This window comes from Botryllus schlosseri, chromosome 2, assembly GCF_051294905.1.
Source record: "Botryllus schlosseri isolate E-star chromosome 2, Bs_hap1, whole genome shotgun sequence".
Classification (NCBI taxonomy): Eukaryota; Metazoa; Chordata; class Ascidiacea; order Stolidobranchia; family Styelidae; genus Botryllus; species Botryllus schlosseri.
In genome coordinates, this window is record NC_137237.1 from 27,660,532 (window position 1) to 27,680,279 (window position 19,748).

Sequence of the window (19,748 nt, forward strand, 5' to 3'; positions counted from 1 at the left end):
AGAGACATTTGAATCGCGAAGCTCGAAGAACATTTTCAAGAATTAATGAAATTCTCGAAAATACTCTATAATTTATGTTGGTTTACGAAATATTTGATTCCCCATGCTCCCCACCCTATTAAGGAATTTAGGGTGCGGCAGATAAAGACCTGGCAATAATTCAAATCGTTGGGTGCGATAAATCATCCCCTATAAAGTTGGGCAATTGGTATATTATGACGTAATAAGCAAATGACGCATGATGTATGAAGAGAGTTGATATCCCATTAAGCCTTTTCATCGCAATCCTTGTATTCTCTTCCAATATATCATTTAAGATTATAGTCCTAAGAAGCAGAACAAATGTAATCGTAAGTAATCGTGATTACTTTTGCAATGTAATCGTAATCGTAATCGGCTACTTCCTGATTTTGCTGTAATCGTAATCGTAATCGCGTGATTCTGAAGTAATCGTAATCGCAATCGATTACATTCATGAAGTAATCACCCCATGTCTGCCCGGGACTCTGTAAATTGTTTCGATTTATTCTTCCCGTCTTAATTTAACATATGGACGCTACTAAATTTCTAGTCAAGTACCAGAAGTGGTGATTTCCGAGCGAGTCAAAAATAGGTATGGAAGATTTAGTTTATTGCCTAAAAACTGAAAACTCTGAACTACGAGTAGATGCATTGTATAAAGAAAATCACTTGATTAAGTATAGTGCAAGCAGGCAAAACCTGTCTGAGTAACCTACTCCAAAATGTAGAGGTACTTGGCTATCGAGTCCCTCCCCATAAAAAGTGTCTCACGATTTCGACTATACTTTAACTAATACTTAATAGTTTCAGTTTTAGATTAAATTCGAAATAAAACACTATGGCTCATTCACCTATTTGGAAATCTCTCCTTTAACCTATACTTGAGTGGATCAAGTGAATCTCATTTAATAATAATTCCACTGGTATACTTGACTATATTTTACAACTTACATAACACCATGCAGCAAAATTCTGCAAAAGTTTTAGTTGGCTAATAATATTCATGTATTGTGTGTCAGTATTCCAAACTGATTACCAAAATACCAAAAGTTTTCCTGAATAGTCCCAAATTTTGAAGAAATGTCCATTTCTCTAATTTAAATTTTACTCATAATTGCTCCGTATTAATCACAATAATCCTTTATTGCACGTAAGAAAACGCTACCGAAAAGGATTATATATGAACAAATATGGATGACTCATACATCAGGTATCAAATCAACACTTTGAAAATGGACAGAAGTGGTCTTGTTTGCGTAACTTGCGTCTGTGAAATGAGAAATATCCTCTACTATGGACCAAAAATATCACCATTTAACAAAATATTGCAAAATTCTAGTTGAGTAAAAGTTTTATGTATTGTGTTTTGCTATTCCAAACCAATCACTAAAATACACAAATTTCTGAAGTGGTTTTGTTTGCATGATTTGGGTCTATGAACCGAGAAATCTGCTGGTATAATGGACCGCAAATAATCCCCAATCATGATGCAACTACACTAAACCACCATTGGTCTATTTTTTCCAAACCATACATATCCTGCTGAAGCATATCACTATGTTCCTCGCTTTCATCACCCTGAACTAATAAAATGAAGGTGAAAGTGTTGTAATGCGTTTCAAGGACATACCTCATTATATATTTTTTCGTACATCTCATTAGTGTTGTTTACCGAGGTTTATATTCATTGCTTCGTTCATTTCCAACAAAATTTTCAACTACATCTCGAAATGCCTTGAAGGCCCCTGCTTCTCTTATTGACAAGTGCTTTACAAGAGATTGCCAACATTCCCGCATAAGCAAGGAGAACCTGACACAGGAAAAAAACGTGAAAATCGTTCATGCCCTTTTCTCGACGAAGGATCGATATCGACGCGATGAATGCAACAAGTTCCCTAGTTTCAACCTGAGTCAGAATTTCAGCATTTGATTTAGCGAGTCCTAATTAAATAATTTTAAGTTCGTTTCAGTTCGGAAAATATTGTTCTGGGTTTATTTCTATATGAGAGATGTTGAAGTCGTCATTGGATACCTTTTCTGTATCTTTGAGCCCTGTCGAGTAATCTGGATCTTTTTTGCTGATAGTTTGGGTAGTGATAACTTACTGCAATACGGAACAGGTGCTTGAAAGGAGAAAGCATAGAAAGATATGCAATGTCAAGTCGTTATTTCATTATTTTGAACCTCGGAATGTCACCCATACCTAAAAAACATATATAAAGTTTCTAATTTCCCTCCAGATTATTCAATAGCAAATGACATTAAATGCCGATCTCCTTAGAGCCATCATCCATCAATATTTCATCGGAATGTTTCGCAAATTACATGAAATGTCAAGTTTTTATTTTTGTCTCCAATTTTCATGCAAATGTGAAGTTAATAACTATAAAAAACCTTACTTCTATATATATTTCGTACTTCACTTATTTCAAATTGATATACAGACCACAGATATATCAAAAAGAGCCACCAGGCAGATTACATATGTGATGCTGATATTATTCGTGAGATTATATTTACTAGATCCACAATCTGTGCATTAACAGAGTAACACGAAAAGGAATTTGAGATTTCTTGCTGTAGCCAATACTGACTAACAGACTCAGAATAAGACTGCTACTAACAAGCAACTATTATGAATTGAATGATGGATCAATGTCGCTTGCGTCTTCTCTTATACTCTCTGCATTATTTTTCATTCAGTGTGCAGTGCATGCTTCTTATTTGCTTCGCCTAGGGCCTAGGCTAAGGTGGGTGTCTGATCTTAATGGCTACTCCAAGTTGTTTCGACACCTTCCTATCTTTTCATTGTATCGCAGTCTTGTGATGTTTTGAAACGATGAAAATATTAATAAACCTGATTGATAGATTGTGGCGTCACAGTTAAAAAAGGCGCTTGAAAAACGAGGTGCGGGAAGATAAAAAAGCTTTAAAAAGTATTTTTAAACGATACCTGAGACAAAACAATACCGAAATATGTTTTATCAAGGTATATGGAATAGGAAATATCAAATAAATCGGCTCAACTAAATTTTTGTTTCATGATAATTAATTTACGCTATATTTGAAGTCTGTCAAATAGCAGTATATGTTACGGTGACCTCATATTCGCTACGTCGAGCTCGTTCTCCTTGATCAACTTGGCTAACGATATCCATTCGTCGACCTCGTCAGTGATAGGCTTGAAAATTGGAACAGGTATACAGATGACATTATAGCGATAGGGAGTTACGGCAGTAAACAAGCTACCTTACGACACCAACTTTCCTTAATTATCCACCTTCAAATATCATGTTCTACAAATACTGTGTATATGGAACAAACAGAAATATGGTTATGTTGTTGCTATTTACAAAATTACTTCGCTCTGTAAGCAAATTCGCGTGAATTCCAAACGGCTAAATATGCAAATGAGGAAAGTTTCATCAACGTGTGTTAACTTCCAGTATCATGTAGCCTACCTACTCATTTAGTGGTAGTTGCAGACGGAACAGTGGTGGTTTCAGAATCTGTTGTTGTCGGCGTAAATGAGGGGGTTGCAAACGGATAGGTGGTGCTTTCAGAATCTGTTTTTGTCGGCGGAAATGAGGGGGTTGCAGACGAATCAGTGGTGGCTACGGAGGCAACAGTGGTGGTTTCAGAATCTGTTGTTGTCGGCCTAAATGAGGAGGTTGCAGACGAATCCATGGTGGTTGTAAATGGAACAGTGGTGGTTTCGGAATCTGTTGTTGTCGGCGTAAGTGAAGGGGTTGCAGACGAGACAGCGGTGGTTCCAGAATCTATTGTTGTCGGCGTAAGTGAGGGGGTTGCAGACGAAACAGCGGTGGTTGTAGACGCAACAGGGATGGTTTCAGAATCTGTTGTTGTCGGCGTAAGTGAGGGCGTTGAAGACGTAACAAAGGTGGTTGTAGGCGGAACAGTGGTGGCTGCAGACGGGACAGTGGTGGTTTCAAAATCTGTTGTTGTCGGCGTAAGTGAGGGCGTTGAAGACGTAACAAAGGTGGTTGTAGGCGGAACAGTGGTGGTTGCAGACGGAACAGTGGTTGTTTCATAATCTGTTGTAGTCGGCGTAAATGAGACGGTTGCAGACGAATCAGTGGCGGTTGCAGACGGAACAGTAGTGGTTGTAGAATCTGTTGTTTTTGCCGTAAATGAGGGGGTTACAGACGAAACAGCGGTGTTTGAAAACGCAACAGCGGTGGCTTCAGAATATGTTGTTGTTGGCGTAAAAGAGGTGGTTGCAGGCTTTGTGGCTTGGTCCGTTGCATACGTATCTTCTGGGCAAGTCCTAAAAAATATACGTCTTATCTAATCGACTGAGCAATTGGTATTATCAACTGTATGTCAACGCTCAAAATATATTAAGAAAGTCACATTTCATTGGGAAAATGCTGGTTCGGAGCCGATGCTGCATTTGCTTGTGTCGGAGATAAGGATTTAGATCAGTGGTTCCCAACCGGTCGGGAGTTCAATGGTTTTTGGTTGGGAATAGACGCATTTGTTAAACATTATATACAGGATAGTATACATATTTACGGACACACATGCAAGATTACCGTTACCATTCAACTGCTCTGGAATGTATGTATCGAAAATTATATTGCGTGTTGTTCACAAAAACACATTTTGACCACTAGATAATCAATAACGCCGTCACAAACGCATCCAGTCCGACCAGTATGTCTTGAAACAACTTTTTCGCTCAATTTTGAGAGTTACTGGAATCGGTTCGCAATAGTTTTATGATGCAGTTATCGCGATCGGCTTGCGTACTGGCGTGGTTGTGTGTCTTGTGTGTTTAAACTAGCAAATAGTTTTGGGTAGTGCGGAATGAAGACTCGGAATAAATCTGAAGTGGGGAATGAAAACAAAAGTAGTATAGGTTTGGGGATATGGGCGCATTCAAGCTATTTTAATAAAGCAACGAACTTCTCTAATATAATAAAGAAACAAAGGATACCGGACTTGCGCATTTTGCAGAAATGCCGAGGGTGCTTCCCCGCGTGACCGATTGCTGCAAGCTTTTGTTTTGGTGTATTCATGGTGTTTGTCGACTACTATGGTCATTTACACCAGGCCGATATTCTTCTTATTTTCCGTGACTGTCGACTTATAGCACGGCCCACCTCTAGGCTTTTGTGAGACACCGATGACGCGGATGAGGTGGCGAGGAGAAGCCTAGGTAAACCTACGACACTTAGGTATCGGAATTCGGAAGTCGGATTGCTGCAAGTGGTCTGATCGATAAATTATGTGGCTGACTGGGCTGATTTCCGATGTAAATGAGTTTGATCTAATTATATTTCTAGCGTCATTTTCGAGGCTGGAAAATAGCGTGACTCGCTATCAGAGTTGGATCAATTGTAATTTTTAATTGAGCTGAATGTAATTAATACATTTTTCAATATAATTGTAATGTAATTGAAATTGAAGCATTTTTATTTTGTGTAATTGTAATTAAAATTTGACAAAAATTTTGCTCAATTGCAATTTCAATTACATTAAATTGCTATTGAGACCTGACAAGCACAACATGAAATAATTGACTTTTAGGGCGTTTTTTTTTTACCTAAAAAAAAGAAAATTTCGACATAAAAAATCCAAATTTTGACTTTTTTTGACCTAAAAAAACTGAATTTTGACCAAATTTTGACCTAACGTATGCAAATGAGGTGTTTTCCCACATAATGTTAAAACTGTACCACTTATCTTCATTTCTGGTTGGATCTGACTGTCCTAACGAAGTAGTTTGGCCTGAAAAAGCGTTTTTGGCTTAGAAACAGGCAACTTTTTACATGAAAAAAAAACAATATTTTAACGAAATCTGGCCCTATGAAGAATTCCAGTGGTTACAATATGTATTATGGTAGAAATGATGGAAATATTTTGTCGTACAACGAAAGATACTTTCCTACATTCTTGGGTAGAAAGTGCACGTCCTTACTAAGAAGCTTGCCAAGGACGCTCAACAGCAGCAGTTGTTGGCTGACAACACTCAAGTTGTACGTACACTGCTGGTGCTGGTGACACACCGTGTTGCTTCACTCTGACAATGTTGTCTACATCACAAATTTTCATCATGCGCTTCTTAATATAAGAATGATGCAATGCACTAGAAGTCTTTCTTCAGTTAGGATATTGCGGTACGTTGACCATAACACCATGTCTACCTATTATTTGTTTTATTTGACTGTTTATGATTCACGATGAGCAGACGATTAGCCGTTTACAACGGTAGGCCTATAAAATAGGCTAACAGCGGTAAAATATCAAATTATAAGTTCACCGACAGTGCAAAATCTACGATACAAACAAAATGCAGGCGTCAAAAATTTTTTGACTTCATGAAAAATTTTGACAAATTTTGACCTAACGCTACAATATTGACAAAATTTTGACATGTCAAAAAAAAAATCGCCCTACTTATAATCAGGGCATGGTATGATATGGTATGGTATGGTATGGAAGTATGGTATGGTATGGATTGATATTTTGGTATGGAATATGGAACAATTCAAGTATGGTATGGAATAGAAGATTTTAATCTATGGTATGGAACGGCATTTCCATACTTCCATACTTAAGTGTTTTATACATTTTATCCTGATCTGTGCAAGCTTCATGAAGCGTACGTTGATCGCTGTTCATGGAATACGATCGCTTTTGTTATGTGTGAACGTGAACTATTGAATGCTGTGTAGGAAAAAATACACGCTTGTGCAACTGTTTTAGGAGCACTTGGAATGACATGATTTTGTGATGCAATAATGACAACAGTAATGTTGATCCGATATTCTACTGAGTCTAGACACGACGTCTCCGAGCAAAGTATATCGTGTGACGCAATAATTGGTAATGTGTAACTCCAACTACCTCATTCCTTGAGTGACGACAGCTTACAAGCAATCAAAGATGCAACGTACTAATTGCTCAATGCCAGTGGTGGCTATTGGGGTGGGCGAGGCGGGCGGTCGCCCGCCCCCCCCCCCCCCCGTGGTCGAAGGGGCCCCCTATTTGGATTTTGCACTTTTTTCAAGGAGACTGACGAATAAACATGGAAATCCGTGCACCAAGCAAGAATATGATTCCGTACAGGTGTGTCAATCATCATCAAATCACTGCATTTGTTAGAAAAGTCCCGTATCCCGATAATCATCACGTCTCTGCATGCGGTAGAATTACTTAGTTTTGATGTAGTCTATCCTTGCACAGATGCAAAATAGACATGGCCGAATCCAGCACCTGGACCAACCTTTGCGGTGGTGAGAGATAGATAATAATAACCGATGCGGAAGGGGGGTCGGGGGGCGTAGCCCCCCGGAAGTTACGGATAGATACTAATAGCCCCCCCCCCCCCGGTAAGTCTCGCCCAGGGCCCCCCGTTCGTAGGGCCACCACTGCTCAATGTGATTGATAATTACATTTCTTCTGAAATATTGTCCGCACATTTATACTATTTACATAGCGAGATGTCTTATTGGTCACATTTCAAACGATCTCATATTAGGATTATAGATCAGGGAGTGGGGTGGATATAGTTTGAAATTCTGGCCACGCTAACCTCAACCAAATACTGTACTAATAATCACGCAGATCGCTGCAGTATTGATCGCCTGCAGCTGGGAGGGGATATTTTATGGGTGCGCCTATATTATAGATTATTTGGCGAGTATTTACTTCAAACTTGCATGTATCTCATGCCAATGTACGGAACAGGGGCGGGCAACTTCTCCAGTTAGCGGGCCGGATATAGGACAATTAAGTACTTTGCGGGCCGGATTGCTGAATGGATACATTATTCGCGCATATATACAAGGAATAAATCGTTTTTAATGAATATATTTTATCGACAACAATATGTCACTTCAGAGCCATTTCTCGCCGATAATGAGAATACAATGTGGATTTGAGAACAGCATTGTCATACAGGCGCCGCCATGTCTGCTTAGCTCTGATCAACTAAATCTCGGTGCAATCCTTAATTAAGATTTCAAAGCGTTTGATAAGCCCAGTACCCAAAATTTACCAAGATTTCAATTCATTAGGGTTGAGTACATCGTAAATGCCGATAATGCAAGTCTTCTCGATTCGACGAACTTACGCGTAAGCTCCATTCTCGCACGCTGCGCAGTGCGCACACCTATATAATAACATACAGTCACTAAAATTTGATGTTTAGGCAAGTGTGGAATCTCGGCAGACTGGGGCCCCGGGCCACATTATCATGTAAGAGGGGAAACTGTCCGCGAACCGGACAAAATCTCGTCGCGGGCCGCATTTGGCACGCGGGCCGTATGTTACCCGTCCCTTTTATGGACTGTCCTAGATAACAATCTGCTGACTATCTGATTTTGCTCGCGAAAGCTGCAGGGTAGACGTTCATGGCACCTCACCACCGTGAACTAGACCTCACCAAAACAGACTCTGTAAAACTATCACCAGGAATTAGATTCGCATCATGGCTAGTTTGAGCAAAAATGACTTCCGAAATATCAATAATATGGGTGCTAGAAAAGGTACTATACGTATGATATTGAAGTATTTGAAAGTATGGAATATGTATCACGTATGGTATGGAAGAATGTTGGTATGGTATGGAAAATTGCAAGTATGGTATGGAGAGAGTAAGGCAAGTATGGAGTATGGAAAATTGCCGTTCCATACCATACCGTACCATGCCCTGCTTATAATGCATTCTCTTTAAATGTCGACAAGGAATTTGGTGGATCCATTCGCGGAAGCCCTTGACTGCGCCCTTGCGGGCGAAGTTTTTTATTTTTACCGCTATGCTGGCCTCGGCTGCCATTGTATACAATTATTAGATTACTAACCAACGGATGGATTCGCAACACGTGACTCACGATTGAATACGCCGAGAAGCGAACTGCTGAGCCGACTAAAAGCAGCAGAATTGATAGTCCCATAGCTGGCGATCCAAGCGTCGAAATTTGATATGTATGGTCCTAATCGAAAGCTAGTGTCGCACTGATTCCGCAATAAAAGTATATTTCCAGGCAATGGTACCATCCCAAAATAGTCGTGAAAGTCTGGGAATCGGCATTGTTCTGAACAATCGCTGGGCGTAATTGGTCATTGTTGTGGTCATGCTGCTGCGGCGCTCTCACTCTTCGGAACAGTCGGCCTTAAACGGCTATTTTGGAGCAGTTTCATTGCCCTGACGAGATTTTAATTTGTATTTTTGGAATTAGTGCATCAATAGCTTACGATGAAGACCAGATGCATCCAATTTGGACGCTTGGATCGCCAGCTCTAGGACTACAAAGTTTGCTGCTTTTAGCCGGCTCTGCAGTACGTTTGTCGGTGCATTCACCCGTGACTCACTTCTTGCAAATCTATCCGTGGGTTGGCAATCTACAATACGATTTCAGATCACGATGCTGCATCGTTACTTCGTCTGGCTAACTAACCATACCACTGGATATTATATAACGTCTTATCTGACAAAGCACGGTTTTGTTTTTACTCCTCATCCTAATTCCTACGTCCCTCGATAAAAATAATATTATTTCTTTAATTATATATTATATACGCAAATCCAACATGGGCATATATTATAATACTTTTTCAACGACATACTGCATACTGGAATAGTTCGAAAACGTTTTTTCTTTTCATTAATAAACGGGTATTTGCGTATCATGAATGAAACATGAATACTTGAATTGTTGTTTATTACGACGCTACGGTTGTCAAGGAGCACGGTTGAATTTATGATGATTCAATTACATGTTCAACAGCAGCAATTGTAATTGTAATTGTAATATAATTGAAGCATGCAAGGAGTAATTGTAATTGTAATTTGATATTTTTAGCATGGAGTAGGCTAATTGTAATTGTAATGTAATTGAAACATGCATGAAAGTAATTGTGATTGTAATTGTAATTGAACTGAAATAATGTAATTGGTCCAACTCTGCTCGCTATTGGACGATGAGTGGATTGGTAAATTGTCCTGTCTGTTGTTTTCAAAACTCGACTGACCTATCGTGTCGCGATTTCCGGTTCAATTGAGTACGGCTGCTACCTTCGTGTAATCAAAACTGGTTTGCAGTGAATAAAGTTTTATTATCAGGCGAATATTTTCAAGGTTATTGTATTCTTTGCTGTAATCTCTATGGAGTGTACTCCGACGAAACGGAAAAGTCCTCCCGGCATGACTCGGCGTGTAATCCCAATCGTGGGTTGGTTGATCCAATATTTCTTGAATGTGATAAGGTGAGGGAATATTTGCCCATTGAACATCACATCTGTGAAGTGAACGCTCCTCTTAATCCGTATATCGGAGCCTATGCTCTATCTCAAGTGTGCGGTCAAGGCGTTGGGCCACACGAAACGATATAAATTCAAGCTTGACGTTTGAGCTGACATATTCTGGTCCGGATCTTTGCTGTAATTTTTCACGTATGAAGATCGAATCTTTCTGGATCTTTATGGTGTGTAACCCGACGAAACGGAAAAGTTCGCTTGGCGTGACTCGGCGTGTAATGGCGAATTGTTTGACTTAGGGGTAAATATAATGACTACTTATGCCATGTTTCAAGGTCGTCAAGTTCGTCAATGTCACATGAATCGATGTAAAGTCCCGATTGGTTGAATTGTTGTTCTTCGAAGGGAGTGGGGAACGGTTTGCTGTTTTTAAGGGCTACATCCAAAATTACTACCGTAACCCGCTGTCAGTCAGGCGCAGAGACGAGCGGATGTGAAGATTTGATATTACGAAACCATCTTGCTCCGGTTTATATGTTAAAACTCAACTGGCGTATGATTTCTCTTGGATCTCTCGATCAATGATTTCCGGTTCAATCGAGTGTGACTGCAAGCTATCTGTGTGATGCACGGGTTATCAAATCAAACTCGTTTGTGTTATTGACTCCACATTGACATGACCGTACGCAGACAGTTTTGGATAACTATATGGGATTCGATTGAAAACGGCTTTATTACAAACAAGCTGAGATAAATCCATTGTTCTTGCTACTTGCTAGCCGTCATTTTCAAGCGGTTGTTGACGACGTCCAAAACTACTTAGCAGTTTAGGACAGTAGATGGTGTGCAAGGAGCGAGACTCGTATAAGATACAAATGAGGGTGAATTTGGATGAAAAAGCAACGCATTGAAGGATCTTTACGGGATTACTTTTGGATTTACGTTTATCCGGACCTGGATTTGTGGAATTTACATGCTACTGGCCAAATAATTTCGCTGGCAAGTGATGCCAATGAATCAACCGTGATGGGTTCTGTATCACACACAATAAAATATCGCAAATATATACACCTCAAACGTTACCGTATTGCAGCTGTTCTTGAGACAATTTAGTGTCAGTTTAATTATATTTTCATACTTTCAAAATACTACAAAACTGCGATACAATGAAAGATAGGAAGGTGTCGAAACGAGTTGGAGTAGTCTTTGAAATCGGACACCCACGTTGGCATAGGCAAAGTGCAGAAGAGGAATACACAGCGAATGAAAACTAAAGCATATAATATGAAAGGCAATCGAAAAAATGAGGTGACATGGGACGGAAGGCTAGATCGAAATGTTAGTTTGTGGTCCGGTAATGTTACTAGTATTGTAGTATGTGTGTGTGTGTGTGTGTCTCTGTGTGTGTGACCATGGCTATGTCTTTGTACGATGCATGTCGATCCTCGCTTCATCGCAATGTCCTGTCCAATACCGCTTTCTGCCTGGTATTGTAGCAGGTACGAATGTTCGACTATATTTTCAGATTGCACATGATTGTTTCCTGATATGAATGATTGTTTACCACGGTGAACCGTCCGAGATCGCACCGTTGTAATCAATATTCACATTTCTATACACAAAATCGCCCGAAAGAACGTTAGCCGATAACGACGAATCTCGTATTATTGCCGCCCTAAAAGATGGTTCATTTGTAAAAACTCACTGCGTTAAGGTCAGTATTGAAAATATTAGGAATGAAATTTACATATCTAAATATATTGAAAATATATCCTGCTGGAGTTGATATCATGGCGGGTAGAGTTTGTTTCATTTTTTTTGATATTCACGTTGCTTGTAGACTACTACGGTCATTTACAACAGGATAATTATAGTCATTTATTTGTGTTCCGTAGCCGCCGACTTGTAGCACGGCTCACTTCTGAGCTTCTTGAAGACACCGCTTACATGGATTATTTGAAAAATAGGAGCCCACATAAACCTCCAACACTTGGTTAGGAATTCTCAGTGGCGGCTCGTGACAATATCGGGTGGTGGGGCAAGGGCTGCAAGCGACTTTTTATCAAGATGACGTCACAATGGCGTTTTCCAACGTAAACAAATAACTTGGTGGTACAGTAACACGAACTTCCCAACGACAGTGATTTTAACGTATGTGCCGCGAGAGGTCTGCAGGTGAGCTGTGACTTGAAGTGGGGTAAGTTCGTAAACGGCGTACGGAATAAAGATTCGGCACGGTTCATGTTCGCACTATACCTGACTAATTATCTGCGGAAATGGAAATTAATATAACTCGAGAGATTGCGTAAGCCCTGGAAAGGTCAACGAGTTCGGACACATACGCAATTTTTATCTCATAGATTGGACATGTCATATTGAATCCAAAACATAATTCTGAAGAACTACGGATAGCAGCCTCGGAAATTCGGTCCCGGTACAGCATAGGAAATTTTGGCCTTGAGGCTGGAGACTGTCACACGTCACATACGGCTTACAGTCTATAGCAGTGGTTCCCAAACTTTTTCGATGTGAGGGCCAAATTTAGAATTTCGGAGTACGGTCGGGGCCGCACGAATACTACGGCTATGAAACGGAACCAAACAGTCATCATGGTTATATCGGAGTAGTTTTATTGCCCTGGCCAGATTTCAAAACTGTTTATCGCTACTTATCTGCGGCATTGGGTGTCGGTTGTGTGAATCAGCTTTTCTCGCCTAAAGGCGCGAAGCGCGAGAAAGTTCTTTAGTTTCATGACTGAATCGGTCAATATGATCAGGAATTGCATGTATTGCTATCAGTTTTCATCCTGTCTCTGTTCATGTAATCTGATTTACCGGTAGAGCTGAGTGAGGTGTGTTTGAAAAGGTAAAGGCCCCCTCAATAGGGATTAAACATCTCCGGGGGTATACCCGTTGGCAGGAACGTAGTAGCACTTCTTCAGGACCCCGGGCTCCCATGGGGTGATAAACTGACCACGCATCACGTTGTTCGCCTTTGTCACGAAATTATAGTTGTCCCGTTTAGTGAGACAACACTACGCGCGAATATGTCGATAATTCATGATAAAATTGGTAAATAAGATCGGGAATTGCATGGTTGTCCTCTTTGCCCACGTAATCAGATTTACCAGTAGAGCAGAGTGAGAGGTGTCTTTGAAACTGCAGACCCCGTAAAATTAAACATATTCGGACGTGTGAACGAACCCCTAGGAATGACTTCTTTACATGATGTTATTTCGTGACCTCCTGTCTGCAATATCAAAAAATGTAGAATTGCCCTAACCTACTAAACTGAAAGATCACGCGATTTCAGATTGGTATTTCCTCACTGGCATATAATTTTCTTTTCTGCGGGATGGTGTTTGTCTTGTGAGGTTCAGACTGCCAAGACAAGAACATTCGGCGCCAGTCATTCAGGCGCCTATATGGACAATTAAACCTTAATTTTTTTCGTATATTTAAAGAAGTTAATCGTATTTCGAAGTTTTTGGTCAGCCTAAATGCAGTCCTTTACGGCCAAGGCTTTCTCGCTCCCGATCGTTCTGACACACTTCTTGAAGTCACATGTTATATGGCCTAAAACTTTATGTCTTGGTGCGTTGTGGTGCGGTCATGGCCAACGCTAATATGCCCATTTCTATGAATCTTGCGTATTTTTTCTTGGGGAAGAGTACCCAATAACCAAAGTTGCATAAATTGTCAAAAAATACTCTATTATTTATGCTAATTCACGAAATAATTTTAGGCGCCCGTTCGAGCTCGGCCCTCCTCAATTCGGGGGTTTGGGCTGCGGCAGTTACCGCCCTGACTATATGACTAATTATTATGCTGCTTTTAGCAAGCTATAGCTTATAAGCAGTATGCAATATGCATCTCGACGTATTCAGCCATGAGTCACGTGTTGCACATCTAGTTATTATAGCGGTGCCATACGACCTCTTTTAAGATGATTTGTCCTCTTTTTGTGTCCTCTGAGGACGCCCAAATGTCTTCTTTTTTGAGGATTTTGGTTATATATAAGGGCCAAATTCGACTGATATACATTAAGTCAGCACTGTATGAACGCTACTGCGGCTATTTTTGGAGCTGGACCGGAAAGTTGACCTTTTTTTTCAGTCAACCACCTGTTACCGTGAAAGAAAAACTGCATTTTCCGGGTGTTGAGCCTCTTTTTCTTTTTTGGTCAGGCGACCACGAAGTGGGAAAATTTACCAGGTTTTCAGGATTTTCCTTCGGTTTCGAAAGTTATCAATACCTATTTATATCAATAGCTACTGCTCGTTCAACTGGAAAGTTAGGGCACCACATTGCATTGAAACAGCAGTGACGTAACGTTAGCAGTCTATACTCACAACTTTCCTGCAATTCTATAATTAAAAACTACAGAGGCCAAGCCAAGCAAGAGTATTTTATAAATTTTAATTTTATTTTTTGTAATAAATCCATTTCTCAATATATTTCGGAGGCCGCAAGAAGGCTATCTGGGGCCGCACTTGGGAATCACTGGTCCTAGTGTCTATATGTCTGCTGCAAAATCGCCTTTGCAAAATATATTACCGAATAAATACGAGGATGAAACTTGGTACACTGTTACATGAAATCATCGAGAAGTGGCCTGATGACCGTTTTCGGTATGGTACACTGTCAAAATTAATACGAACAGACCAACACCGAATTTTGCGTAAAATTTACTGAGGAATAGGCTGATCAAGCGATCAGCTGTTAGCCGCCATCGAAAACGAAAAAGCTATCACGCTTGACAGGGGTTGTAATGGTAAGCAAATGGCCTGACGGCCTCAACTTCACGGTGAAATTGACATTGGAGAATATAAAATAAAAGTAAATATTTGAATGCAAACCGAGGATGATAGTGAACGGTTTCATGATATCATCATCTCATCACCTATCTCAGTATGGAACACAGTTAGCGTTAACACAGATACAGCAGCTTTTGCTTGAAATCCGCAATGCGTTTGGTAGGCTAAGTGTAAGACCAGCGCACATCTCTACCATACTCGACATTGATAACGAAATTGCTGCCCCAATCATTGAATGCCAACCTTGAGACTCGGCACAGCGTTCGATACTAAAATCAAGACATACCATGCCAAAGCTCATGACGGATCTAGGTAAGGAGCATCTTTAAAATCAATCGAGACTAATACCGGCTTTGCGTAAAATATGTTTGCGATAAATGACGAGTCAGCTCTCACTCGACTTAGGAAACGAAATTACCACTAACATAGCTCATTGACAAACTTGAAACTTGACATGACCGATCTCGGTATGAAACATCGTCAAAATCAATGGATACCAATACCGGCTTTTGAGTAAAACCTGTTTGCGATATATGACGGATCAGCAAACACTCAACTTCGGAAACGGAATTGCTACCCTAAACTTTAAGTAGAAACCCTGAAACTTGGGACAGTGTTGAATACCACCATCACGACATGACATACCAAGTTTCAAGAATTATCATGGTGTTAAACATCATCAAAATCGACCTATACCAGCAAAGGTCGACTAAACGCATATGACGGTAACCGAGTTCAGATATAAATACGATTGTTACATCACACCTTAAGGGCAACCAGGCTATGTTGCCCCACCTGCTCGGTAATTTTATGAATAGGAGAAAGTAAATCACTTTTTCTTTATTGTGCGCGGCTTTGAGAGAATAGACAGTGAAAGCTTGTTATGAGCGCTACCGGGGCATGCCCCGGCTAGGCATGCGCAAAGCGAAATCACGGAAGAGATTCGATTTTCGCAGAGACTTCGCTATATATGGGTATTTACAAGCGAAAGGACTAGAAGAATACGATTTTCGCTGTGATTTCTGTATATATAGATTGCTGTGCGTCTATAAATGGATAAGAATTGTTATTGAACATAATTTTAGGGGGGGAGCAATGCCCCAGTTGCCCCATAGGACGAGCCGCCACTGGGAATTCTGTAGTCGAACTCAGTCAGACTCGAACTGGCAACCCATTGGTGTTGTAGCTGCGGAATCGACCACTACGGTATTTCGACACAGCGGGTGAAGTCATTATTCACTCTGCGTCATGGATTATATTTTCTTTAACATCAAACTGTTGATATACTTCCATTTCTTGTGTTCTTGAAACAGACAACATACCTATTTAAAAAATGGGTCACGTATTTTCTTCATACACAGGCTCTAATAACTCTAGTTTTTTCACTCAATTTTACCGGCAAATATTCTCAAACTCGTGTTTCAGCGACACTAAGTCAGTCCATCAGTATCCTACGAAACGGAAAGAACGTTCCCGATACGTCCGCGTACAATGGAATCGAGTATCGTAGTTCTCGATACAGGAAACACATCGATGCAAGAGTCACGAGTCGGAAGAAAATGAATACATTGAGGTAATTATTCCAAACAGGTATTTTAAACCCCGACTGACGTCATCTTATCACACTCGATCGATCACGACTGATTCATGGCCCTCACTTGCCAGCGCAATTATTTCGCGAGTAGCAAGTAAAATTTTGAAAAATTTGGGTCAGGATAAGCGTGAATACAAATGTAATCCAATAAAAATCATCCAATGCGTTGTAGGCCTACTCCTTACCGATATTCATGCTCATTTGTATAGTATACGAGCCCCGATTGGTCGGCGTATAATGGAATCGAGTATCGTAGTTCTCGATGCAGGAACCACATCGATGGAAAAGTCACGACTTAGGAGAAAACTGATTACTTTGATGTAATTGATCCAAACGAGTATTTTGAACCCCGATTGACATCATCGCAACACACTTGATCGATCACGGCTGATTCATAGGCATCACTTGCCAGGCTCACTCCTTGCACACTCGCCATCTACTATCCTAAACTGCTTAGTAGTTTTGGACGTCGTCAACAACCGCTTGAAAATGGTGGCTAGCAAGTAGCAAGAACAATGAATTTATCTCAGCTTGCTTGTAATAAAGCCGTTTTCAATCGAATCCCATACAGTTATTCAAAACTGTCTGCGAACGGCCATGTCAATGTGGAGTCAATGACACAAACGAGTTTGATTTGATAACCCGTGCACCACACAGATAGCTTGCAGTCACACTCGATTGAGCCGGAAATCAGTGATCGAGAGATCCAAGAGAAATCCTACGCCAGTTGAGTTTTAAAATATAAACCGGAGCAAGATGGTTTCATAATACAAAATCTTTACATCCGCTAGTGTCGGCGCCTGACTGACAGCGGGTTACGGTAGTAGTTTTGGATGTAGCCCTTGAAAACAGCAAACCGTTCCTCACCCCCTTCGAAGAATGACAATTCAATCAAGCGGGACTTTACATTGATTCATGTGACATTGACGTCCTTGACAACCTTGAAACATGGCATAAGTTGTCATAATATACCCCTCAGTCAATCAACCCGCCATTACACGCCGAGTCACGCCAGGCGAACTTTTCCGTTTCACACCGTAGAGATCCAGAAGGATTGGATCTTCATACGTGAAAAATTACAGCAAAGCTCCGGACCAGAGTATGTCAGCTCAAACGTCAAGCGTGAATTTAAATCGTTGACCGCACACTTGAGATAGAGCATAGGCTTCCATATACCGATCAAGAGGAGCGTTCACTACACAGATGTGATGTTCAATGTGCAAATTTTCCCTCACCGCATCACATTAAAAAAAAATGGATCAACCAACCTTAGATTACACGCCGGGTCATGCCGGGGGAACTTTTCCGTTTCGTCGGAGTACACACCATAGAGATCCAGAAATATTCGATCGGTATACGTATACCATAAAATTACAATAACCTTGAGAATATTCACCTGATAATAAAACTTTATTAGCCGCAAACCAGTTTTGTTTACACGCAGATAGCAGCCGTACTCAATTGAACCGGAAATCGCGACACGATAGGTCATCCGAGTTTTGAAATCAACAGACAGGGCAATTTACCAATCCACTCATCATCCAATAGCGAGTCACGCTATTTTTCAGCCTCGAAAATGACGCTAGATGTGTAATTACATCAAACTCATTTAAATTGGAAATCTGCCCAGTCAGCCACATAATTTATCGATCAGACCGCTTGCAGCAATCAGTCACGCGGGGAAGCAGCCTCGGCATTTCTGCAAAATGCGTAAGTCCGTTAACCTTTGTTTTTTCATCATATTAGAGAAGTTGGTTTCTTTATTAAAAAAGTTTGAATGTACCCATATCCCCCAAACCTATACTACTGAGAAAAAGGTTGCGAACCACTGCTCTATTGTATTATATCAAGTAAGGAAACTTTTCATGAATGTAATTAGAAAGTACACTATATTTGATAGGAGTTCTCATTTTTTTTCATGAGATCCAGTTCAATATATAAGGGTGGTAATACAACATTGGATCTGTCGATCGATAAGAGCTGGCTCTGAAGCATTTAAAACCTTGGTGTAAGATACCACCTCATCTGCTGAGTCATCGGCCACTTATGATATCTTAGGGTTGCCATACGTCCGGAATTTCCCGGACATGTCCGGAATTTCACTGTTAAAGCTGCGTCCGGGAGGAATTTCTAAAATATGCCTAAATGTCCGGAATTTTGAAGTAAGCTCATTATTTTTTGCTAAATCAACAGAAACAATGTTATTTTTGAACAGATTAATGCTACATGAAATTTTTCTTCGCGCTGCGCGCGATTTAGTAACACATACATTGGTTTTAATATGGATACTACCACCCTCGCAAAAACTGCGATCAAAAATAAATAAAGATAACATTCAGTTACAGAAATCAGTCTAATTGTAATCGCAGTTACAAGATAACGGTATACTCATAGAGTCGGTTTATGCCGCTTGAACATGACTTAACAATGTACAAGATAGCGACAAGATAGCGTAAACCGACAAGATATCGTAATGGTGAAGCGTCCGGCTTCTTGATCGGTAGGTCGTGCGTTCGGTCTCCGGCCGGGTCAGACCAAAGACCTGATTAGTAAAATTGATATCCATGACTTCTCCGCTTGGCCCATTGGGATAGCATGGAGGGGTGGTGCAAGACTTAGAAAGCCGTGTACAAGGCTATATCTGCAACTTCCTTGTCCTGCGGCATATGCACATCATGCACTCATGATATGCATATGCACAGAGCGTATGTAGGTTATGTATATTGTATATATCACGAGTCGGTGTATATGCCGCAAAAATATCAACTCTGACCTTGTATAGTAATATAAGGAAGAACAAATTATTGACATAATTCATTCAAATAATTTACCTAAGTTGCATCGATTACCCTACAGTCGGCTCAAGATCAGTGTTCATTTGAGCGGGAGGCCGCTGAAAAAAATGTGGCTTCGGCCCTGGTTACAACTTAAAACTACACAACCACATACCAGTGTTAGGATGACTCGACTCATGACTTGACTCGAGTCAGACTCGAGTCACCTTTTTCGTATGACTTGACTTGACTCGAGTCACTTTGCTAGAATTACTGGACTTGACTTGACTCGGCGTATCAGAAATGTGGATTGACT

General features: G+C 40.5%; 1 protein-coding gene across 2 annotated transcripts in view; it reads right to left on the bottom strand.

Moving 5' to 3' along the window:
- Positions 1 to 3,350: 3,350 nt before the first annotated feature.
- The window catches only part of LOC145457216 (uncharacterized), a 53,376-nt gene continuing 36,978 nt past the window's right edge, over positions 3,351 to 19,748 (bottom strand). For both annotated transcript variants that reach the window (XM_080335409.1, XM_080335402.1), the window contains exon 5: positions 3,351 to 4,309. In XM_080335409.1, the coding sequence (XP_080191535.1) occupies positions 3,487 to 4,309 (823 nt within the window). In that variant the 3' untranslated portion in view covers positions 3,351 to 3,486. The remainder of the gene's footprint in view (positions 4,310 to 19,748) is intronic.